Source organism: Neoarius graeffei, chromosome 22 (genome assembly GCF_027579695.1).
Source record: "Neoarius graeffei isolate fNeoGra1 chromosome 22, fNeoGra1.pri, whole genome shotgun sequence".
Classification (NCBI taxonomy): domain Eukaryota; kingdom Metazoa; phylum Chordata; class Actinopteri; order Siluriformes; family Ariidae; genus Neoarius; species Neoarius graeffei.
The window spans coordinates 18,709,353-18,735,231 of record NC_083590.1 but is presented as its reverse complement, the minus strand read 5'-3'; the positions used below and the strand labels follow the sequence as shown (position 1 = coordinate 18,735,231).

The window sequence follows — 25,879 nt, the reverse complement described above, 5'->3', positions numbered from 1 at the left end:
AGTTTAGCACCTGGACTCTTTTACTACAGAGCCATGCAGTTATATTACATCCAGAATGTGGTTTGGCATTGTCTTACTGACATAAGCAAGGCCTTTCCCTGTAAAAAAGTATATGTATACTCATAGTGGTGTAGTGGTTAGCACTGTCGCCTCACAGCAAGAAGTTTCTGGGTTCGAGCCCAGTGGCCAGCGGGGGCCTTTCTGTGTGGAGTTTGCATGTTCTCCCCGTGTCTGCGTGGGTTTCCTCCGGGTGCTCCAGTTTCCCCCACAGTCCAAAGACATGCGGTTAGGTTAACGTGGGGCGGCCTTAGGCTGAAGTGCCCTTGAGCACGGTACCTAACCCCTGACTGCTATCCGGGCTCTGTAATGTGGCTGCCCACTGCTCTGTGTGTGTGTGTGTGTATGTGTGTGTGTGTGTGTGTGTGTGTGTGTGTGTTTGCATGTATTCACTGCTTCAGATGGGTTAAATGCAGAGGATGAATTTCATTGTGCTTGCAGTGTACATGTGACAAAGGTTTCTTCTTCTCATCCACCATTAATGGTCCCTTCCCAGATGTGCAGGCTACCCATGCCATGTGCAGTAAAGGCGGTGTTTCTGGATATTGTTTATATCTGGTTTTAACTTGCATTTGTGGATGCAGTGATGAACTGTTTTCACAGACGATGGTTTTCTGAAGTGTTCCTGAGCCCATCCAGTGATTTCCACTACAGACACGTCTGCTTTTAATGCAGTGTCACCTGAGGGCCTGAAGATCACAGGCATCCAATGTTGGTTTTCTTCCTTGTCTCTTGCATACAGAGATATCTCCAGATTCTCTGAATCTTTTAATGATATTATGTATCATAGATGACGTGATCCCAAAATTATTTGCAATTTTACATTGAAGAATGTTATTCTTAAATTGTTGCACTGTTTGCCTATGCAGTCTTTCACAGAGCGGTGAACCCCTCCCCATCTTTACTTCTGAGAGACTCCGCCTCTCTGGGATGCTCTTTTTATACCCAATCATCTTACTGACCTGTTGCCAATTCACCTAATTAGTTTTTTTTTTTTTTAACATTACACAACTTTCTACTCTTTTGTTTTTGAAATGTGTCCCTGACACAAAATTCACAATGAGCAATTATTTTTCAAAAAACATAAAATTTCTCAGTTTCAACATTTGATATGCTGTTTTTGTACTATTTTCAATGAAAAAGACAGCTTCTATAATTAGTAATACATAGCATTCTTTTTGTATTTGCATTTTACTCAGTGTCCCAACTTTTTTTGGAAATGGGGTTATATAACAGCACACACACACACACACACAAGTTTATATTTTTTACCTAAAGAGTGAAACGATGACTTTGAGCACTGAGTAGCTATTATTTAACCCCTTCAGTGCCCTTGGACGAGTCATGTACTTCATGAAACCTTTTACCACTGTGCCTTATGACGTACGCTACTCATCATAAATGCCTCCTTTTATGTACCTTACATGGCACATTACTTTGACTTCACAGCAGCACATTACTGTGAGTTGGCCTAGTGGTTAGCGTGTCAGCCCCTCAATTGGGAGCTCACGAGTTCTATTCGTGGTCGGGTCGTACCAAAGACCATCATAAAAATGGTACCCAGTTACTTACATGGACCCTTGGTGTACATTGTGTTTTCAAGTACTAGTAATTCATGTTTATGGACAGGTTGTCTTGGGGTTTTTTTTGGATGTTTTTGATTACTAAAGTTATTTTTACTCTATAGCAGTGTTTTTTTGTGATTTTTCTATACAAATATTAAAAATATAAAGTTCTGAACAAGTTAGAGAAAGATTATCAAAATATCCCAATTCTGACCTATTTTTGTCCTATATGCCCAGCACATTACAATTAATTATGGGTGGCAGCCACTGTTACAAATGTTAAGGTTTTTTTTTTTTTTAACCTGTAGCTATTTCTGTTTTAATTCACAATTCCTGAAGAAAACTTTTCATATTGTTTTCTTTCTTTTACCCCTTAAAAGTCAGTCAGATCGCTAAGAAGCAGCAGTGCTGTAGAGACAGTGGGAAATATCATCCTGCTCAGATGGGACTGAAGACACAGACAATTAAGAAGTGAATGGGCGCAGTGCGAGCTTTGTTCTCTTATCTCTCTCCGCCGTTTTATCTTCCTCTCCGGTTTATTTTCAGATCAGATCAGATAGCACAGATGCACAATGTCCTCATAAACTGTTTAGGAGATTTGAGACCCTTTTTAAGAGCTCAAACATTACTGTGGGACTAAACAAGCTATCTGAACTTTAAACAAGCTAAAGATACCATCAGAAACGGTGGCTCAAATCTTGGAGAAGGCATGTCAGATGTCGGAGCCTGTGACCAATTGTAAAGATCACAATTGGATTTGGAAAAGAAATGTATTTTTGTAACTGGGAATGTTGGCATAAAACATGACTTTTTTTTTCTTCTTCTTTCCTTAGGACTGATTTTATTATATTTATAGCTTCTAATTTATATTGATTATATTTGCAATGTGAGTGATTTTTTTTTTGTGGAAAAATATTTTTCTGAAATCATTTAATTACAGCAAAACTCTCCTTTGAGGTGTATTTTTCTTCATGTAAAGTGCATATTTTTATTTGATTTGCTTTATTTCATGAAGATTTAATGATTTTATGATTATTTACAAATATCCTGAATCTGGAGATTGAACTCCTGCTGTGTAACGGTACTGATCATTTTTAAGGCCTTTTAAATTTAAGACTAGTATACTCAAATGTAATTTTTTTGTCAGATTTTACTGTATATACAGTTACATATACATACATAGGCATGTAATGGCACATTGTGCGATGATAAATCACGATACAAATTTATGATGATTCAATGTGATGAAATAAAAAATTATTATTATCAGGTTGTGTAATATCTTAGTTTTTCCCTGGCTGTCATTGTGTTGTTAATAATGTACAATAGAAGGAATACACGTAATGCTTTTATGGCTGAGGACTACAGTTGACTTGCTAACTTTAGGACTGCAGTTGTCATGAACAGTTTTGCACTCAAGTTTCCATCAATGAAGAGTTTATAACATCAACGAAACTGACTTCATGTTAAAACTGTTAATGTTATAGTAATGTTGTCTGTTGTTGCCCAAATGAGGATGGGTTCCCTTTTGAGTCTGGTTCCTCTCGAGGTTTCTTCCTCATTTCGTCTGAGGGAGTTTTTCCTTGCCACCGTCGCCACAGGCTTGCTCATTGGGGATAGATTAGGGATAAAATTAGCTCATGTTTTAAGTCGTTCAAATTCTGCAAAGCTGCTTTGCGACAACATTTATTGTTAAAAGCGCTATACAAATAAATTTGACTTGACTTCATCTGAGGCAGAAGTAACACAGCTCTAATGCCATGAAAACACACAAAAACAGATCTAAAATGGGAAAGAGCTGTGGTGTGATTGACTACAAATAAAACGTAACAAGAAATCGGAGCTCTCTTTATACAGACTGTGGAAAGATAAAGAAAAGAGAAGCAAATGTTCATAAAGTAGTAAAAGGAATATTTTAGTTAATAGGCCATATTTTACTCCAGTGTTTATAAATGTGTGTAAATAATTCTTGTTGATTATTAAGAAAATGAAACAATTTTTTTAAACAAAAGGAATATTTAAGTTGATTAAAAAATTGGAAAAATAAATGTTGCATTAAAAAAATATAAAAATTTTCTTCATTTAATATTTTTTCAGAAATAACATGAATCGAATCAAATCATGAATTGTGTGAATATATGATTTCTGTTTATTTTGAGAATATAAATTAAACAACAAAATCTCACTTTCTGGGTTTATACTATCCTATAATCTTATAATACACCTGTAATTTAACAGAAGTGATTTTTTCGATACCCCTCCCTCTGCTTCCTGACCTCGCCCACCTCAAACCTTTATAATAGCGAGATATTTCTTCTAAACCAATGAGGACAAACCCCAGTACACTGTTCTACTGTGAACAGGGACGAATACTGTATGTCCCTACTAAATACAGTCACTAAAAACAATGCTGACTGGTGTGTGTGTGTGTGTGTGTGTGTGTGTGTGTGTGTGTGTGTGTGTGTGTGTGTGTGTGTGTAGGGTTCAGTGGAGTCTCTAAAGCTGGCTCTCGGTGGTTCTCTCCCTAAAGCTGGGCTCCTCACTGACTGCTCACTACAGGGAGACTCAACACTACACAACATAGGTACACATACACACACAGAAGGAGAGAGCTGATTTTTTTTTTTTGCTTGTTCAGTTTCATCGTCAGTGTGCTGTGTAATAACTGAAGTAAAATATATGATTTACTGGTGGTTGTGTGTTACAGTGGGCAGTGACATCAGTGCCATGCTGGGTGAGTGACAATGCAGTTATTACACAATTATTACATGTTATTACATGTTATATTGTTATTACACTGATTTTTACACTATTATTATTATTACACCACTTATTATGCCTGTTATTATATCTCTTATTATACCTCTTATTATCTGTGTATACTATGTGTATTAAACATTAATGTGATGGCATCATGCTAATGACAGGGTGATATGAATTCTCGTCTCATCTCGTCTCGTCTTCTTCCGCTTTATCCGGGACCGGGTCGCGGAGGCAGCAGTCTAAGCATGGAAGCCCAAACTTCCCTTTCCCCAGACACCTCGGCCAGCTCCTCGGGAAGAACACCGAGGCGTTCCCAGGCCAGCCGAGAGACATAGTCCCTCCAGCATGTCCTGGGTCTTCCCCGGGGCCTCCTCCCGGGGGGACATGCCTGGAACACCTTCCCAGGGAGGCGTCCAGGAGGCATCCGAAAAAGATGCCCAAGCCACCTCAGCTGATTCCTCTCGATGTGGAGGAGCAGCGGCTCTACTCCAAGCTCCTCCCGAGTGACTGTGCTTCTCACCGTATCTCTAAGGGAGCGCCCAGCCACCCTGCGAAGGAAACTCATTTCGGTCGCTTGTATCCCCGATCTTGTTCTTTCGGTCATTACCCAAAGCTCATGACCATAGGTGAGAGTCGGAACGTAGATCGACCGGTAAATTGAGAGCTTCGCCTTTTGGCTCAGCTCCTTCTTCACCACGACAGACCGGTAAAGTGACCGCATCACTGCGGAGGCTGCATCGATTCGCCTGTCGATCTCACGCTCCATCCTTCCCTCACTCGTGAACAAGATCCCGAGATACTTAAACTCCTCCACTTGAGGCAGGACTTCTCCACCAACCTGGAGAGGGCAAGCCACCCTTTTCCGGTCGAGAACCATGGCCTTGGACTTGGAGGTGCTGATTCTCATCCCAGCCGCTTCACACTCGACTGCAAACCGCCCCAGTGCATGCTGAAGGTCCTGGTTTGAAGAAGCCAACAGAACAACATCATCTGCAAAAAGCAGAGATGAAATCCTGTGGTTCCCAAACAGGATTCCTTCTGGCCCCTGGCTGCGCCTAGAAATTCTGCCCATAAAAATTATTAACAGAACCGGTGACAAAGGGCAGCCCTGCCGGAGTCCAACATGCACTGGGAACAGGTCTGACTTACTGCCGGCAATGTGAACCAGACTCTTGCTCTGTTCGTACAGGGACTGGACAGCCCTTAGCAAAGAGCCCCGAACCCCATACTCCCGAAGCACCCCCCACAGAATACCACGGGGGACACGGTCGAATGCCTTCTCCAGATCCACAAAGCACATGTGGACTGGTTGGGCAAACTCCCATGAACCCTCGAGCACCCTATGAAGGGTATAGAGCTGGTCCAGTGTTCCGCGACCAGGACGAAAACCGCATTGTTCCTCCTGGATCCGAGGTTCGACTATTGGTCGAATTCTCTCCAGTACCCTGGAGTAAACCTTCCCTGGGAGGCTGAGAAGTGTGATTCCCCTATAATTGGAGCACACTCTCCGGTCCCCTTTCTTAAAAATAGGGACCACCACCCCAGTCTGCCACTCCAGAGGCACTGTCCCCGACCGCCACATGATGTTGCAGAGGCGTGTCAACCAAGACAGCCCCACAACATCCAGAGACTTGAGATACTAAGGGTGGATCTCATCCACCCCCGGTGCCTTGCCACTGAGGAGCTTGCAAACCACCTCAGTGACTTCGGCTTGAGTAATGGACGAATCCACCTCTGAGTCATCAACCTCAGTCTCCTCAATGGAAGACATGACGGTGGGATTCAGGAGATCCTCAAAGTATTCCTTCCACCACCCGACAATGTCCCCAGTCGAGGTCAACAGCTCCCCACCCGCACTGTAAACAGTGTTGGCAGAGTACTGCTTCCCCCTCCTGAGGCGCCGGACAGTTTGCCAGAATTTCTTCGAGGCTGACCGATAGTCCTTCTCCATGGCCTCCCCGAACTCCTCCCAGTTCCGAGTTTTTGCCTCCGCAACTGCTCAAGCTGCGGCACGCCTGGCCTGCCTATACCCGTCAGCTGCCTCAGGAGTCCCGGAGGTCAACATGGCCCGATAGGACTCCTTCTTCAGCTTGACGGCATCCCTTACTTCTGGTGTCCACCACCGGGTTTGGGGATTGCCGCCACGACAGGCACCGGAGACCTTGCGGCCACAGCTCCGAACAGCTGCATCCACAATGGAGGTAGAGAACATGGTCCACTCAGACTCAATGTCCCCCGCCTCCCTCGGAAGCTGGGAAAAGCTCTCCCGGAGGTGGGAGTTAAAGACCTCCCCAACAGAGTGCTTGGCCAGACGTTCCCAGCAGACCCTCACCATATGTTTGGGCCTGCCAGGTCTGTCCAGCTTCCTCCTCTGCCAGCGGATCCAACTCGCCACCAGGTGGTGATCAGTTGACAGCTCAGCCCCTCTCTTCACCTGAGTGTCCAAGACATAGGCCCGGAGATCAGATGAAATGACAACAAAGTCTATCATCGACCTCCGACCTAAGGTGTCCTGGTACCACGTGCACTTATGGACACCTCTATGCTCGAACATGGTGTTCATTATGGACAAACCGTGACTAGCACAGAAGTCCAATAACAAAACACCACTCGGGTTCAGATTGGGGAGGCCGTTCCTCCCAACCAGGCCCTCCAGGTGTCACTGTCATCGCCCACATGAGCATTGAAGTCCCCCAGTAGCACAATCAAATCAAATCAAATCAAATCAAGTTTATTTGTACAGCGCTTTTAACAATAAACATTGTCGCAAAGCAGCTTTACAGAATTTGAACGACTTAAAACATGAGCTAATTTTATCCCTAATCTATCCCCAATGAGCAAGCCTGTGGCGACGGTGGCAAGGAAAAACTCCCTCAGACGACATGAGGAAGAAACCTCGAGAGGAACCAGACTCAAAAGGGAACCCATCCTCATTTGGGCAACAACAGACAGCCTGACTATAATATTAACAGTTTTAACAGATATAACCCTCAACTGTCCTCATGGGGCCGTCCTTCACGGGAGTGGGGCGATAAAACTCCGACCAGACACAGGGCACCAGGATGGATCAAGCAGGTCCGAGGGGCAGAAGAGGCCAGCATCTCAATCCCAGGATCAACATGTAACTCAGAGGGACAGATGGGGGGGGGGGAGAGAGAGAGAGAAAGAAAACACGTTGTTAGGTATGCCCTAAAAATGACAAGTATTAAATCTGTGTGGTAGGCTCGCAGAGACGAGAGTCTTTACATCAGGCATAACACACAATGGCATGTTAATATGGTAAAAATATATCATGACCTGCTCTGGCTGGATGCTTGATTGGGTGATGGGAGCACACTCCTCAGCAATGATGAGATGCAGATGGGACCCTTAGGCCTGGCCAAGACAATTCAGTTACATTTCACCGGGTCTGGGACATGCGACAGAATGTCTGACGGCCGATTCCCTGCAGGCTACGATAGCCAGTCGAGGTCCCCACCGTCTCCACCAAAAGATTTCCTGTTGACTCCATGTAACTCAGAGGGACAGATTTGGGGTGGGGGGGAGAGAAAGAAAACACAGGTGGTTAGGTATGCCCAATGTCACCTGAATCAGTAGGAACAGTATACATATTGCACCGAGTACAAGCAGGGACTCCGGCAACTAACTATGACAGCATAACTAAAAGGAGAGAGCCAGAAGGTAACACAGGCATGAGGGAGCCCCGGGACATAAAGCAGCCAGCCACTACACCGTCAACAAACTCGAGTGAGCAAGCGAGTGGGGACTGACAGCATCCATACATCCCAGTTTACCAAAACACTCTATGTCTGAGGACCCTCCAGATCTACTCCTTTACCTCATAAACACCATTAACAAAAGGCTTGACTAAACAGATATGTTTTCAGCCTAGACTTAAATGCTGAGACTGTGTCTGATTCCCGAACATTACTTGGAAGGCTGTTCCATAACAGTGGGGCTTTGTAAGAAAAGGCTCTGCCCCCTGATGTAGCCTTCACTATACGAGGTACCAGCAGATAGCCTGCACCTTTTGATCTAAGTAGGCGTGGCGGGTCATAGAGGAGCAGAAGTTCACTCAGGTACTGTGGTGCGAGACCATTTAGTGCTTTAAAGGTCAATAGTAGTATTTTATAATCAATACGAAATTTGATTGGGAGCCAATGCAGTGTGGATAAGACAGGCGTGATGTGGTCATATTTTCTAGTTCTAGTAAGGACTCTTGCTGCGGCATTTTGAACTAACTGGAGCTTGTTTATGCACTTATTGGAACATCCAGACAGTAAGGCATTACAATAATCCAACCTGGAGGTAACGAAAGCATGGACTAGTTTTTCTGCATCATGCAATGACATTAAATTTCTTATCTTTGCAATATTTCTGAGATGAAAGAAAGCTATCCGGGTGATGTTATCAATGTGAGTTTCGAATGAAAGACTGGGGTCAATAATCACTCCGAGGTCTTTTACTGCTGCACGTGAAGAAACAGAAAGGCCATCCAGAGTTACTGTGGAATCAGAAAACTTACTTCTAGCTGTATGTGGTCCTAGCACAAGTACTTCAGTCTTGTCAGAGTTAAGCAGAAGGAAATTTATAAGCATCCAGTGTCTAATGTCCTTAACACATTCCTCAATTTTATTAAGCTGGTGTCTCTCATCAGGTTTTGCAGAGACATACAACTGTGTGTCATCAGCATAACAGTGGAAACTAATACAATGTTTACGAATAATATCGCCAATGGAGTCCCCAGTCTGAACACCCCTCAGTACCTCTCCCAGGGACTCCAAGAAGGCCGGATACTCTATACTGCTATTCGACCCGTAGGCACAAACAACAGCAAGAGCCCTCTCCCCAATCCAAAGGCGCAGAGAGGCAACCCTCTCGTTCACTGGGGTAAACTCCAACACATGGCGGCTGAGCTGGGGAGCTATAAGCAAGCCCACACCAGCCCGCCGCCGCTCACCATGGGCGACTCCAGAGAAGTGGAGAGTCCAGCCCCTCTCGAGGAGCTGGGTTCCAGAGCCCAAGCTGTGTGTGGAGGTAAGCCCGACTATCTCTAGCCGGTACCTCTCAACCTCCCGCACAAGCCCAGGCTCTTTCCCCCCCAGCGAAGTGACATTCCATGTCCCAACAGCTAGCCGCTGTGTCCGGGGATCAGGTCGTTGAGGCCCCTGCCTTCGACTGCCACCCAATCCACACTGCACCAGTCCCCTACTGCTACCTCTGTGGGTGGTGAACCCACAGGAGGTCAGGCCCACGTCACCTCTTCGGGCTAAGCCCGGCCAGGCCCCATGGGCAAAGGCCCGGCCACCAAGCGCTCGCATACGAGCCCCAACCCCGGGCCTGGCTCCAGGGTGGGGCCCCGGCTGCGCCATACCGGGCAACGTCACGGTCCTTGATTGTTTCTCCATAAGGGTTTTGGTGAACTGCTCTTGGTCTGGCCTGTCACCTAGGACCTGTCTGCCTTGGGAAACCCTGACAGGGGCATAATGCCCCCGACAACATAGCTCCTAGGATCATTCAAGCACACAAACCCCTCCACCACAATAAGGTGGCAGTTCTAGGAGGGGGCATATGTGATATGAATTCTGTCAGATATAAAAGTTGTGAGTTTTTATTCTCTTGTTATTACTTCAGTTCTTTTATTTCTTCTCTCTTTTTGTTCTTGTATCTTCTTTTTGTCATCTTCCTTTATTTCTTTTCTTATTTTACCCTTCACTTCTCTCTTTATCTAATCTTCTGTCTATTTGTTTTCTCTTTTTATCTCATGTCTTCTTTTATTGATTTTCTTGTCTTTTCTCTTTCTCCCCTTCTCTTATCTACTTTTCCCTTTTCTTCTCCTCTCCTTTCTTCTACTCTTCTCTTCTTTGTTGTCTCTTCTCAGGCGATCACACTAAGGCTCTGATTGGTCAGCTGATCATCTTTAATCAAATTATGGGCAATCTGAGAGAGGACATCAGAGATATGGTGAACTCAAACATACATATTGGCAAGAAAGCAATAAGATGTATAAGAAGAAGAATGGAATTTTTTTCTAAATTGTATTAAAATTAGTGGCGGCACGGTGGTGTAGTGGTTAGCGCTGTCGCCTCACAGCAAGAAGGTCCTGGGTTCGAGCCCCGGGGCCGGCAAGGGCCTTTCTGTGTGGAGTTTGCATGTTCTCCCCGTGTCCGCGTGGGTTTCCTCCGGGTGCTCCGGTTTCCCCCACAGTCCAAAGACATGCAGGTTAGGTTGACTGGTGACTCTAAATTGACCGTAGGTGTGAATGTGAGTGTGAATGGTTGTCTGTGTCTATGTGTCAGCCCTGTGATGACCTGGCGACTTGTCCAGGGTGTACCCCGCCTTTCGCCCGTAGTCAGCTGGGATAGGCTCCAGCTTGCCTGCGACCCTGTAGAAGGATAAAGCGGCTAGAGATAATGAGAATGAGATGGGTATTAAAATTATTCTCTATTGTTTCAACACTAAACCCCATTCTTTGAACCAAATGGCCTGAACCCATTTACTGAATCAGTGACTCTTTTGGCAAAACCATAAACAGTTTTCATTTGGTTAAATACAATTTGCAGATTTAATTTACTCTTTCTGCAAAGCTCTAAACACATTCTCACTCACTAAAACACGTTTTGCACTGTGATGCATTTGTGATTCATAATGCTAACCACAGGTGACAGAAGTTGATGTGATGAAACCAATATAAGCCAGTTCAGAGTGCACAGGCAGTACAGGTGAAGATTGAAGGTTGATACCAACAATGGATGGAAACAATCTGAGAGGCAGGAGAGGAAGAGTGCATGTAAGACATGGTGTAAAAGGAGGAGGACAAGGAAGAGCAAGACCAAGAGCATTAATCTCAGATGAAATTCGAGAAACTGTGATGGATCATGATCTTATTCTTGGAATGACAGTGAGGAAAGCAGGACAAAGAGTACAACCCAATCTCAGCAGATTATCCATGGCCACCATAATTGGGGGATTCTGAGAGCAGAACAGGTAATTGGGTTTTTTGGGGACCATTGAAATTTTACTGTATGCAGATGTTTCAGTATAGCACTTTGCCAATAAAGGAGACTGGAGTTGGGGGGAGTCAATCATATTTTGTACTGCAGAACTCATTTGTGTTCCCAACGACAAAGGCTCTCATTGTTGATGTAGTCCTTCAAATCAATACCATTAGACTGCGTGAAATACATTGTTGAAGACAATGAAAATTTTGAAGCAATCAACAGCGTAAGAATTTCCATCATTGACTGTGTCCACCAAGGCAATAGTGTACGCATGAAGCAAGTGTACCCTTTGAGTGCAATTCAGAAAGGGTCAAAGATCAACAATTTCAGTATCTGCAAGTAAGTGTATACTCAAGCAGATACATTACAACAATACTATACAATATACGGGATTGCATACTGCATTATATTGTAATGTATGTAAATCAGGAGTGCATACTCTCTACAGCATAGATCTGTCTTTCTGTGGCGCTTTCAAAACTGCATCTGTTTTTATGTACAGCAAGTGAATTGGACTCCATGGAAAGACTCCATGAATAAATTTTTTGTGGCTGAAGCTGGGTTTCAATCTGATGAAGAGGAGCAGGAGAGGCCGGAAAATAATTGCCCAACAGGCCATTATCAAAGACTCTGGTCAGCATGGTGGCAGTGTGACACATTGTACAGCCATAAATAATTGTGGGGTTCTTCACTGTCATGCCACCTTGGGGCCACAATAACACCCAACATCATCTTATATTTATGGGCGGTCTTTGCAAAGTTTTGTTTCTGTATGAGCAACAGGATCATGAGTAGGCAGAGCATCTGGCCTATGACATAGTTTGAGACAATGTTAGTTTTCTCCACGGAGTCTTAATACGGGAGTGGTTCAACATCAACCAGCAACTCATAAAACCATACTCCTTTTTTCCTCAACCCAATAGATGAGTTTTTCTCTGCATGGCAGTGGAAGTTATATGGCCAAAAACCCAATGCCATGGAAAATATCCTACTGGTGATGAAATTGGCCTATGGTGACATACAGTGGTGCTTGAAAGTTTGTGAACCCTTTAGAATTTCCTGTATTTCTGCATAAATATGACCTAAAACATCATCAGATTGTCACACAAGTCCTAAAAGTAGATAAAGAGAACCCAGTTAAACAAATGAGACAAAAATATTATACTTGGTCATTTATTTATTGAGGAAAATGATCCAATATTACATATCTGTGAGTGGCAAAAGTATGTGAACCTCTAGGATTAGCAGTTAATTTGAAGGTGAAATTAGAGTCAGGTGTTTTCAATCAATGGGATGACAATCAGGTGTGAGTGGACACCCTGTTTTATTTAAAGAACAAGGATCTATCAAAGTCTGATCTTCACAACACATGTTTGTGGAAGTGTATCATGGCACAAACAAAGGAGATTTCTGAGGACCTCAGAAAAAGCGTTGTTGATGCTCATCAGGCTGGAAAAGGTTACAAAACCATCTCTAAAGAGTTTGGACTCCACCAATCCACAGTCAGACAGATTGTGTACAAATGGAGGAAATTCAAGACCATTGTTACTCTCCTTAGGAGTGGTCAACCAAAAAGATCACTCCAAGAGCAAGGCATGTAATAATCGGCAAGGTCACAAAGGACCCCAGGGGAACTTCTAAGCAACTGAAGGCCTCGCTCACATTGGCTAATGTTAATGTTCATGAGTCCATTTCCAAAGAAAAAGGCTGCACCTTGCATATAATGTCCTTTTATTGCACAAACGCGTTTCGGCGTGTGCCTTCCTCAGTGTGCAACAATGTAACCACAAAAACACTTTTAAATACCCACACCCATTACCACACCCCATTACAACAAACCAATGACAATGAAGTATTTAGACCATGTGTCAAAATAATCCTTCGATTGGAAAAATACATTCACAAAACATTACAGACATTATGTGCATATTTACAATTATGCAATGCAGTATAGCCATCAGTACATTATTACCTTCATAAAAAACAAGTCAGGGATAGCTCTTCATTCATCCCATTCGGTATACACGTATTCAAATTAAAAATATACCACGCCTCTCGCTGTAAGAGATGGTTCTCTCTATTTCCCCCTCGTGGAGACCTGTAAACCATCTCTAGTCCCATAAATTTCAACATACTAGCGTCATGGCCAGCAGACTGGAAATGCCTTGCCACAGATGATTTTTCATCGTTTTTTCTTATTGAGCATTTATGTTCAAAAATTCTCGTTTTTAACTGTCTCTTCGTTTTACCCACATAAAGTATTCCACAAGGACAAGTCAAAAGATAAACAACAAAGGTAGACAAACAAGTAATTCTTCCCTTGACTTTGTACGTTTTTCCTGTTTTGGAGTGCGTGAATTCTTTTTCTGTAAGCATAAAGTTACATGCTGCACAGTTAAAACATTTGAAATTACCTTGTGAAACACGTGGAGGAAAAGATAAAAACGGTTGAGTGAATGCAGGGAAGTGCGACCGCACTAGTTTATCACGCAGACTTGGCGCTCTTTTGTAACAACTGCGTGGTAGATCCTGAAAAGAATTACCAATATTTGGGTCACTCTGCAGAATATGCCAATGCCGTTGTACAATAGTTTTCAAATCATTTGAGATGTGACCATACGTGGATACTAGAGTGACAGGAGGAATAATGTTAGAACGGTTATGTCTAGCGCTGTTAGTAAGTAGATCTGAGCGCTGAATTTTTTGACACATGGTCTAAATACTTCATTGTCATTGGTTTGTTGTAATGGGGTGTGGTAATGGGTGTGGGTATTTAAAAGTGTTTTTGTGGTTACATTGTTGCACACTGAGGAAGGCACACGCCGAAACGCGTTTGTGCAATAAAAGGACATTATATGCAAGGTGCGGCCTTTTTCTTTGGAAATTGAGTTGCACATTTGGGTCAGCACCCTTACATTAGGAATTATTTAAGAGTGAAGCCTGCTCCAAGTAGAAAAAATGTTCATGAGTCCACCATCAAGAGAACACTGAACAACAATGGTGTGCATGGCAGGGTTGCAAGGAGAAAGCCACTGCTCTCCAAAAAGAACATTGCTGCTCATATGCAGTTTGCTAAAGATCACGGGGACAAGCCAGAAGGCTATTGGAAAAAAATTTTGTGGACGGATGAGACCAAAATAGAACTTTTTGGTTTAAATGAGAAGTGTTATGTTTGGTGAAAGGAAAACACTGCATCCCAGAATTATAACCTTATCCCATCTGTGAAACATGGTGGTGGTTGTATCATGGTTTGGGCCTGTTTTGCTGTATCTGGGCCAGAACGGCTTGCCATCACTGATGGAACAATGAATTCTGAATTATACCAGAGAATTCTAAAGGAAAATGTCAGGACATCTGTCCATGAACTGAATCTCAAGAGAAGGTGGGTCATGCAGCAAGACAACGACCCTAAGCACACAAGTCATTCTACCAAAGAATGGTTAAAGAAGAATAAAGTTAATGTTTTGGAATGGCCAAGTCAAAGTCCTGACCTTAATCCAATCGAAATGTTGTGGAAGGACCTGAAGTGAGCAGTTCATGTGAGGAAACCCACCAACATCCCAGAGTTGAAGCTGTTCTGTACGGAGGAATGGGCTAAAATTCCTCCAAGCTGGTGTGCAGGACTGATCAACAGTTACCGGAAACATTTAGTTGCAGTTATTGCTGCACAAGGGGGTCACACCAGATACTGAAAGCAAAGGTTCACATACTTTTGCCACTCACAGATATGTAATATTGGATCATTTTCCTCAATAAATAAATGACCAAGTATCATATTTTTGTCTCATTTGTTTAACTGGGTTCTCTTTATCTACTTTTAGGACTTGTGTGAAAATCTGATGATGTTTTAGGTCATATTTATGCAGAAATATAGAAAATTCTAAAGGGTTCACAAACTTTCAAGCACCACTGTAGGTATGGATTGCTGACAAGGATGGATCTGGAATACCAGAGGGTTTACCTGGCAAGAGAGAATATTGCCTGTGACGTAGATGAAGTCTTCTTCTGGCATGATGCTGAGGCTGAAGGAATCACTTGAATTTGATTGTGCAGTTACATTTACAGTGTAATGTAATTTACTTTTCTTTTGCATTGTGTCTTCAGCTTTTTTCAGTGCTGTATTTTTACTGTATGCAAGTGCTGAACCGAAAGAGATTCAATAGTATATGTTGTTTTCAGTACTTATCCAAATATCCAAATTAACCATTAGTGAAAATTATCTTAAATAAACAATATTTTTTCTGGAGTTACATGCACTGACTGCTGGAATTTTTTTTTTTGCTTTTTTAAATTAATTAATTAATTAATTAATTAATTAATTTTTATGCAGTGTGTAATGAATTATCAGTTGTGCTTTTATTCTGACTGGCTTTGTGTATGATCTGAAACTTTGATTTTGAGCACAGGTAAAACTGTTTTGAGGTCATTTTTTTGATTTTGCAAGAAGAGAAGAGTAACTGGTTTTGTGAATGTAATTTAAAAATTGGGTTTAATGTTTACAGCTTTTGAGAAAAGAGTGTAAGGTTTCAAGAAAGGTATCTTAGCAGTTGTGAAAAACTTAAAAAAAACCCAAATATTTTTAGAATATTTGTCATATTCTCTCACTCGTTCAGTGGTATTTAATTAACATTTAATAATTGTTTAACAATGATGTACTTTGTTGCCAGGCTTGTAGTACTCGAGTCCAGGACTCGGACTAGAGTCTGACTCATGCCCTAATTTTAAGGACTTGGGACTCGACTTGGACTTGAGCACTGATGACTCTGACTTGGACTCGGACTCGTGCACTAACTGCATTAGGACTCGGAAAATGGAGACGAGGACTCGGATTTTTTCTTTATTTTTTTGGTAGCATGCCATAATAATTTGGCATAAGATATTTATATCTACATTAATTTTGTACTAATTTCGTGTAAGAGTGTCACACCTTCATGCCTTGGCGCGTGCATCAGATAGACTCTCAGGCGCGCTCCGGACAGCACACACACAAAGCGGACTCTCGCACGCACTGTAAACAATTCACACCTGCACAGGATTAAGGCACAATCATCGCACCTATACAAAAACTGTGAAAACACACTTACTTTGAAAAGTATTGAGTTGTGTTGCTGACATGTTACTGAGCCTTATTTCCTTATTTGGTTTCCTGATCCCTGATTTCCTGTTTCTCGTCTTTGATTCTGCCGAGTCTACGATAGCCTGTTTGTGCCTCGCTCAACCTATTGCCTGTTTCACCGTTTTACGATTTTGCCTGCCGTTCTGGATTGTTTACCTGTCTTCACACCTTCTGCACTTACGTCTGTAAGTACAAAAGCCACCGTCCCGTCTGGAAACTACAAATCCCATCAACCAACTTCCGCGTTGACCTACGTCACACCTGGGCGGGATCACCTACGTCACATCCTCCATGAAGCCATAAGTAACTGAACACGCTTCCGCTCATTCTCTTTTGGCGCCACGTGACTCACCACATGGACACAAAGAGATCTGCTCGTCAGAGTACCCAAGATAAAGACGTCTTTTCTTGCAAGTAAAAGAGATTTTAGCGTGCTTTCGTGTTTGCCATTGGCCACGGTAGAACTACTTGAGTTGCTCTCTCTTTCTTGGCTGAAATATAACCAGTTTCATTCGTATCAGAGGTAACGTTACTGACTGCCGCCCAAAGCAGTCCATTTAAAGTTAGAAGCGACCGGATTCCTTCTAGCTAAAGCGCTGTGCACATTGTTTGATCAGAGACCTTCTTCACGAGCGACGAAGCGTCGGACCAAGAAATTCTCTGCGTCTTCACGGAAGCGACTCACGTGCTCCTGTGGACTCCCAAAGTTTCGGAACATCTCTATAATCTTGCACTGGAAGCAAAATACTGAAGTAAGACTGGCATTTTTGGGCAAACTAGTCTTAGGAATCAGCTTTATGAAGTAGTGTGAATTTAAACTCAGGAACGGTTTAATTGTTTACACTGTAGACACGCAGTGTGTTGAATTGATGATTGTTCTATTTTGTTTTGATTTCTCAATTGTTAATAGACAGGTTGCATGCTTTCTCTATTCCTTCCTAACACTTTTAATTTCATTCTTACACCTATTTGACCTCATCAAGATTTCAGGGGATTTAATAATGTTATGAGCTAGTGGGTTAGCTACCAGCTAGTCCTTTGTCTACTGAGAAACACGTGGTCACAAGGCCTCACACACACCAGCACATCTTAATTAGCAACCAAAGCTAACTCTCTTGTTTTACTTAGAAACATGTGGTCATAAGGCCACACACACACACACACACACACACACACACACACACACACACACATAAACACACTTTAGCTAGCATCCCACGCTAGCCTTTTGTTTAGGCCATAAGGCCTCACCCACACACACACACACACACATAAACACACTTTAGCTAGCATCCCACGCTAGCCTTTTGTTGTAGGCCATAAGGCCTCACACACACATAAACACACATACACACACACATGCTCTCACACACACACTCCCATGTACACACATACCCCACTGTTTGCTGAAGATTTCAACTGCTATTATTCATTTTTTTTATCTTTGTTATAATAAATTCAATTATTATTGAAACTGTGTGTTTATTTGTTGTACCGATATTTTTGAAGTCATCCAATCTCAAAAGAATTCCAAGGTGCATATGAGTTATGTAATACGGTAAGTGATCATAATAATTTGGAATACACCATAATTTAGCTGTTTGATAATTTATTATTAAGCACCAAAATTAATGGTATTAATTAATGAGACTGATTCAAGGAGACTGATTTAATGAGATAATTAATGACTGATTCAATGATACTGATTTAATGAGATTGTTAATGAGACTGATTTAATTAGATTGATCACTTAACACCAATTGCACCTACACATCTGTCTCCCAACCATCTCTGACAGAATACTTCACACTCCCTGATAAAGACAATGCACATTCACCTGTTCATGCGTCATATTCAGGAACAAACTAATGTTAATGGCACTAAAACAGCCACCGTCAAATGGTGCAGGTGGAGTCTTGTTCTCGGACTTGACTCGGCTCAATAGTGGACTCGACTCGGACTCAATTCATTTTTTTTAATGACTTGGACTTGACTTGGACTTGAACACTGGGGACTTGAGACTGGATTCAGACTCAAGGTTTAATGACTCGACTACAACACTGTTTGTTGCCTTTTCATTTCAGACCAAGGAAATGTCTTTAATCAGGAACACAATCCTGGAGTGCCAAGTATGTGGTGAGTGATGGAGAGTGTCTGCAACTGTGCTGTGTAACTCATATATTATCTGGTACAGGGAATAGAAAGGGTTTATTTTAAAATTAAGGAACAGTAATGACTCTGTGTCTGTCTCTGTCTTTTTCTCTCAGGTTTCCATGAGCCTCAGTCCCGTTGTCAGTCCAACCCATGTTATGATGGTGTTGCATGTGTGGATGTGTCAGAGTTTCCTGGGTATCAGTGTGGCTTGTGTCCCGTAGGCACCACAGGCAATGGAACACACTGCCAGGACATCAATGAGGTTCCTCTAAAACACACACATATTAAATATAAAGTTTTAAATCTTTGTCTTTGAAATGCACAATAATGCTCCAAATCTCTCTCTCTCAGTGTGCAGCACAGCCATGTTTCTCTCCTCACATGTGTGTGAACAGTGTTAAGGGGTTTCACTGTGAGCCATGTCCTTTAGGGTTCTCCGGTGCTGAGCTGAGTGGAGTTGGCATGGAATTTGCCCAGAACCACAGACAGGTCTGATCTGTCTGTTTCACTTTTAATAACAAGTTTAATTTATATAGTGCCTTTCACCAACATAAGGATGGTTAAATGTGAGAAGTGAGATCAAGTTCATCACAATCAGGGACAAGTTAGATATGGAGTGACAAAAAAGACCATACTCGTGTGTGTTTCTGTATTGGGTCAGGGGTCAAAGGAGGGTCAGAGCAAAGGTCAGAGGAGAAGTCAGAGGTGGGTTCAGAGGGGAGGTCAGAGGTAAGGTCAAGAGTCAAAGGAGAGGTCAGAGCAAAGGCCAGAGGGGAAGTCAGAGATGGGTTCAGAGGGGAGGTTGCAGGTAAGGTCAGAGGGGAGTTCTGAGAGGTGGTCAGAGGTAAGGTCAGAAAGGAAGTCTGAGGTGGGTTTGGCAGGGAGTTCAAAGGTAAGGTCAGAGGGGAGTTCAGAAGTGGGTTCAGAGGGGAGGTCAGAGGTAAGGTCAGAGATGGGTTTAGAGGGGAGATCAGAGGGAAGACAGAGGTGGGTAGAGAGGAGGTCAGAGGGGAGGTAAGAGATGGGTTTAGAGGGGAGATCAGAGGGGAAGACAGAGGTGGGTAGAGAGGAGGTCAGAGGGGAGGTTGGAGGTAGATTTAGAGGGAAGGTCAGAGAGGAAGACAGGTGGGTTCAGAGGAGAGGTCAGAGGGGAGGTAAGAGATGGGTTCAGCAGGGAGGTCACAGGTGGGTTCAGGGGGAGGTCAGAGGTGGAGGTCAGATGGGAAGTCAAAGATAGGTTCAGGGGAGGTCAGAGGTAAGGTCAGAGAGAAAATCAGAGGTAGGTTCAGAGGGGAGGTCAGAGTTAAGTTCAATGGGGATGTCAGTGGTGGGTTCAGAAGGGAGTTCAGAGGTAAGGTCAGAGGGGAAGTCAGAGGTAAGGTCAGAGGGGAAGTCAGATGTAAGGTCAGAGGGGAAGTCAGAGGTAAGGTCAGAGGGGATGTCTGAGGTAAGATCAGAGGGGAGGTCAGAGGTGGGTTTAGAGGGGGTCAGAGGTGGGTTCAGAAGAAACATCAAAAGGGAGGTCAAAGGTAAGGCCAGAGGTAGGTTCAGAGGGGAGGTCAGCGGTAAAGTCCTTTGGGAGGTCAGAGGGGAAGTTAGAGTTAAGGTCAGAGGGGAGTTCAGAGGGTAGATCAGAAGTAAGGTCTGATGGGAGGTCAGAAGTGGGGTTAGAGGGGAGGGTCAATGGTGGAGTGAGAGGTGAGGTCAGAGGGGAAGTCAGAGGTAAGGTCTGTGTGGAGGTCAGGGGTGGAGTCAGAGTGGCCACTCCCCTGCTCATAAGTATATTTGTCTATCTGCCTGTTACTGCCTCTTTCATGCTCTAACTCTGGTTCTTGCTATAATTCTCTCACTTTAATCTCTCATTTTCTGTCTGTCTCTCTATCACTTTTATATCACATTCTATCACTTGCTCTCTCTCTTTCTCTCTCTCTCTCTCTCATATTATCAGTCTCTTTCTACCCCTTTTTATCACCTGGCAATGTTGCGTTTAACTCTCTGTCTGTGTCCCTTTTTATAATGGGAATATCTGTTTCAGTTACTCTGACCTTGATGGCTTTAGTCTTATTTAAAAAGGTTTCAGGGTGACACAGTGGTGCAGTGGTTAGCACTGTCTCCTCCTGGTACGAAGGTGTAGGGTTCAAACCTTGTGACAGACCAAGCTCTTTCTGTGTGGAGTTTGCGTGTTCTCCTTGCCCCGTGTGGGTTTCTTCTGGGTGTTCCTGTTTCCTCCCACAGTGGATTAGGCTAATCTAAATTGCCCATAGGTGTGAATGTAAGTGTGATGGTTGTTCATCTCTGTGTTAGCCCTGAGATAGATTGGTGACCAGCCCAGGATGAATGCCACCTCTCACCTGAAGTCAGCTAGGATTGGCTCCAGCTTTCCTGCGACCCTGATAGATAAACGGTTTCGATAATGAATGGACAAATAAAAGGTTGCAGCAACCAGCCTGTAGCACTCATGTGGTCATGCCCCTTATCATGGCAATGTGTGTTACAGGAATGTCTGGACATAGATGAGTGTGCAGCTCAGACTGGCCCCTGCGTCCCCAACTCCGTCTGCATCAACACAGCAGTGAGTTAATGCTTATAAGACACCACGACTGTTTTTAGCTCTGTGACATCCTTTTGTCCATATTTATACATAACAGCATGTCATAAGTCACTGAGCTGTTGGAGGAGTGCATGGTGGTGGTGGTGATAATGCTGCTGCTGATGTAATTTTTTTCCAGTGCTAATCTCATACTATCTTTGTTTTTGTCTCTCTCAGGGTTCGTTTCAGTGTGGTCAGTGTAAAACGGGTTTTGCGGGGAATCAAACATCAGGCTGTTTTCTCAGGAGAACATGCGTTCTGCTCAGCCACCATCCATGCGACGTCAATGCTCACTGTGTGATGGAGCGCAGCAGTGACATCTCCTGTATGGTGAGAACTCATACCACATATCAGACACTGCTAACCTGAACACATCTGTGTACACTATGCTTAAAAACGCTGCTTAAAATCTTTTTACAGTAGTATTATTTTTCATACTACATACTGAATACTGTATTTTCCAGACCACAAGTTTCATGGTGGATCTACAGTGACATTCATAATAATCAGTATATCACAGTATAAATACACCTGTTACTGGAAACAAGTCCAGGACAAATTTGTGGAACACAATTAATCAGGATTTCCTTATAAAAAAATTCATTATTAATAAATAGAAAGAATATAGCACAACTGCGACTGTCTCTAGAGGAAGCTATTCACCAAAAGTTAATGTCCGGGTAAAGAGGGTATTACTCAGAGTAGCAACCAAGAGACCATGGGTAACTCTCCATATGATGCTACCATCACCATGCTTCACTGTAGGGACTTTATTTAATAATAGATTTAATGGTGCTCTGTGGGATGTTCAAAGTTTGGGATATAACCAAAAAGAAAGTGTAATGTATATTTCTTCTGCAAAGTGATGGAATGGATCTCACTGTTTTCATTCAGTGTTATCTGCGTATGGAGGAGGTAAAAAAAAAAAAAGTTATATAGTAGGCATGTAACAATTCACCCAATTCACGATTCAATTTTTCCATGATATTTTTGAAAAACAATTAGGAGTAAATTTTCTTACCAAAAAATTCAACATTTATTTTCCTGTTATTTATCAACAAAATATTCCTTTTGTGGCGGCACGGTGGTGTAGTGGTTAGCGCTGTCGCCTCACAGCAAGAAGGTCCTGGGTTTGAGCCCCGGGGCCGGCGAGGGCCTTTCTGTGTGGAGTTTGCATGTTCTCCCCGTGTCCGCGTGGGTTTCCTCCGGGTGCTCCGGTTTCCCCCACAGTCCAAAGACATGCAGGTTAGGTTAACTGGTGACTCTAAATTGACCGTAGGTGTGAATGTGAGTGTGAATGGTTGTCTGTGTCTATGTGTCAGCCCTGTGATGACCTGGCGACTTGTCCAGGGTGTACCCCGCCTTTCGCCCGTAGTCAGCTGGGATAGGCTCCAGCTTGCCTGCGACCCTGTAGAAGGATAAAGCAGCTAGAGATAATGAATGAATGAATGAATGAATATTCCTTTTGTTAAATTAAAAAAAATCTTTTGTTTCATTTTCTTAATAACCAACAATAATTATTTACCCACATTTGTAAAGGTTGGAGTGAAATATAATAAATATATACAATAACTATATAATTTAATAAAATCTAATAAATATTATAAAATTAATTAAAATAGTACTTTTATTAAAAATGAAATAAGTTTACAGGCCTTTTCTGAATAAACTTTTATGAACATTTGTGCTACCTCCATTTGTTTCTCATTTCTTTATTTTTCAGCAGTCTGTAAAAAGAGAGCTCCAATTTCTCATTCATTATCTCATCTCATTATCTCTAGCCGCTTTATCCTTCTACAGGGTCGCAGGCAAGCTGGAGCCTATCCCAGCTGACTACGGGCGAAAGGCGGGGTACACCCTGGACAAGTCGCCGGGTCATCGCAGGGCTGACACATAGACACAGACAACCATTCACACTCACATTCACACCTACGGTCAATTTAGAGTCACCAGTTAACCTAACCTGCATGTCTTTGGACTGTGGGGGAAACCGGAGCACCTGGAGGAAACCCACACTGACACGGGGAGAACATGCAAACTCCACACAGAAAGGCCCTCGCCGGCCACGGGGCTCGAACCCGGACCTTCTTGCTGTGAGGCGACAGCGCTAACCACTACACCACCGTGCCGCCCCAGCTCCAATTTCTTTTTAAATCTATTTGTACAGTCAACCTCACAACAACTCTTTCCTATTTTAGATCTATTTTTGTGTGTTTTCACAGCATTAGAGCTGTGTTACTTCCACCTTTGGTGAAGTCATGTGTCTTCTTGCTATTGTGCGTTACATCCAGGAAAAACTAAGTGATAATGCAGCCTGATAATAATTGCAAATCATTTTTTATTTCATTGATTTGAAGCGTGAGAAATATTTAGTCAGTAACTTCAAGAGATTCAGTTAGCAGTATTTAAATATATTAAATAACACTGTATTTTTATTTTATTGTGAATTTGTCACTTTCATCTGACTTTTTACTTTCTGTTAAATTATTTCAACTGCTCAGTTTAACAGTTTATTTTCATTCTTTCTGTTTATCATATCTTATACACAGACTTTATTTCTCCTCAGTGTAACATGGGATTTGCAGGGAATGGGAATATCTGTGGTGTCGACTTTGACCTCGATGGCTATCCAGATGAAGCACTTCCCTGCATTGATAACGATAAACACTGCAGAGCCGTTCGTCCCTGTTTTGTTCTCCTCCATTAACTTCATCATCGATTTTTTCCCTCGTGTTTATTTTTTATTTCTTTTTAAAATCTATTTCTCTGTTTCTGGTTTATGAATGCACTCTTATAGGATAACTGTGGCTCCACACCAAATTCTGGTCAGGAGGACACAGACGGTGATGGTGTCGGAGATCAGTGTGATGAAGATGCAGATGAAGATGGAATAAAGAACATGGAGGTCATTTTAGAAATGTTAAACGGGGATGCAGGGTTAATGTTGCGAAGTTTGAGAATTTTTTTACATCTTCCAGTTTAGCACAGATCAAAAATTAGTTATAAAATGGATTTGTCTCAGTTATTTAAAAAATAAAAAGATCAACAGCACTGTGGTGTTGTCAGGTACGAGGTAAGCGGACACAAGTGCAGAAGCAGTATAATAATAACAGTGACATTTATTTACAGTGAATAAATACACACACAGGCAAACAATCCAAAACGGCAGGATAGATCAAAACATGAAACAAGCAAAGGGTTGGGCAAGGCACAAACAGGATATCAGAGGAAAAACGAGAATGGGAATGAGAAACAGGCACAGGAATCAGGAACAGGAAATCAGAAACATGGGTAGAAAGCCTTGGTAATGCGTACTGACATAATGTAATACTTCGCATAGACCGTGCATCAGCACAGTCCTTAAATAGGTACACATAGTTCCTTAATTGAGTTCAGGTGTGTGTCGTTAACGGTGCATGCACTGGAGTCCGCTCGACATGCGCACAGCCCAGGATGCGCCTTCAGGTGCATGTGCCACAGCGTGCAGGACTGACAGGTGTTAATGAAGCTGATATAATGTCATAGGAATCCCCCCCCAAAAAAAGAGCCAATCCATCATTCTTGGCTCCGGTGGGGTTTCGGCTCAGGACAAGACCTGGACTCCTGACTTGCACTGGTTTTGGGCTCAGGAGATGGCTTGGGCTTGATCTCTGGAGATGACTTGAGCTTTGGGCTAGACTCTGGCTCCAGCTCAGGAGATGATTCATGCTTGAGTTCTGGAACTGTCTTGGACACAGGGGTGGAAGTGTGCTCAAGCTCTGGACTTGACTTGGGCTTTGGACTGGACTTGAGCTCTGGGGATGACTTGGGGTCAAGGCAGGAAGCAAGCCTTGACTCGGGCTCCAGGCTGTACTCAGGGTCAGTAGAGGACTCGGGATCTGGGTATGACTCAAGTTCTGGGTTGGATTTGAGCTCTGGAACTGACTTGGGCTTTGGACTTGACTCTAGTTCGAACTCAGGACGTGACTTGGACTCAGGACTTGGCTCTAGTTCAAACTCTGGACTGGACTCAGGTATGGGTTTGAGCTCTGGAGACGACTTGGGCCCTGGACTTGACTTGAACTCAGAGCTGGACTCAGGCATGGGCTCGAGCTCTGTCAGTGCATTGCTTCGGTCCTGGCTAGGACCTGGCGGCAGGACGACGACGACATCTTCATAGCCGGGTGGCGGAGGAACAATGACGCTTTCATAGCCGGGCAGTGGTGGGATGACGACGTCTTCATAGCCAGGCGGCAGCGGGATGATGCAGATGGCTTCATAGCCAGCTGAGGCAGAGATCACTCCGTCATTCTCTTAGCACAGGTTCTGGAACAGGCTCAGGTTCTGGCACTGGCCCTGACATAGGCACTGGAGCTGGCACAGGCTCCGACTCTGATGTTGGCTCTGATGGTCTAGCTGACACGGGCACTGGCTCTGGAGTAGACGCTGATGCAGGCTCTGACACTGGCTCTGGCACTGGGGCTGACTCAGACACCGGTGCTGGCATGGGTTCTGGAGTAGACACTGGCACAGGCTCTGATGGTGGCTCTGACACTGGAGCTGACTCCAACTCTGGCATTGGTTCTGGAGCTGACACTGGCACTGACGCTGGCTCTGGAACAGATGCTGGCATTGGCTGTGGCACTGGAACAGA

General features: G+C 43.4%; 1 protein-coding gene across 1 annotated transcript in view; it reads left to right on the top strand.

The window, feature by feature from the left end:
* The window catches only part of LOC132870718 (thrombospondin-3b-like), a 67,999-nt gene that overhangs the window by 20,002 nt on the left and 22,118 nt on the right, over positions 1-25,879 (top strand). The window contains exons 4-13 of the mRNA XM_060904514.1: positions 4,104-4,206; positions 4,330-4,356; positions 10,267-10,349; positions 18,587-18,638; positions 18,770-18,918; positions 19,008-19,145; positions 21,154-21,228; positions 21,424-21,576; positions 23,813-23,923; positions 24,044-24,151. Of these exons, the coding sequence (XP_060760497.1) occupies positions 4,104-4,206; positions 4,330-4,356; positions 10,267-10,349; positions 18,587-18,638; positions 18,770-18,918; positions 19,008-19,145; positions 21,154-21,228; positions 21,424-21,576; positions 23,813-23,923; positions 24,044-24,151 (999 nt within the window). The remainder of the gene's footprint in view (positions 1-4,103; positions 4,207-4,329; positions 4,357-10,266; positions 10,350-18,586; positions 18,639-18,769; positions 18,919-19,007; positions 19,146-21,153; positions 21,229-21,423; positions 21,577-23,812; positions 23,924-24,043; positions 24,152-25,879) is intronic.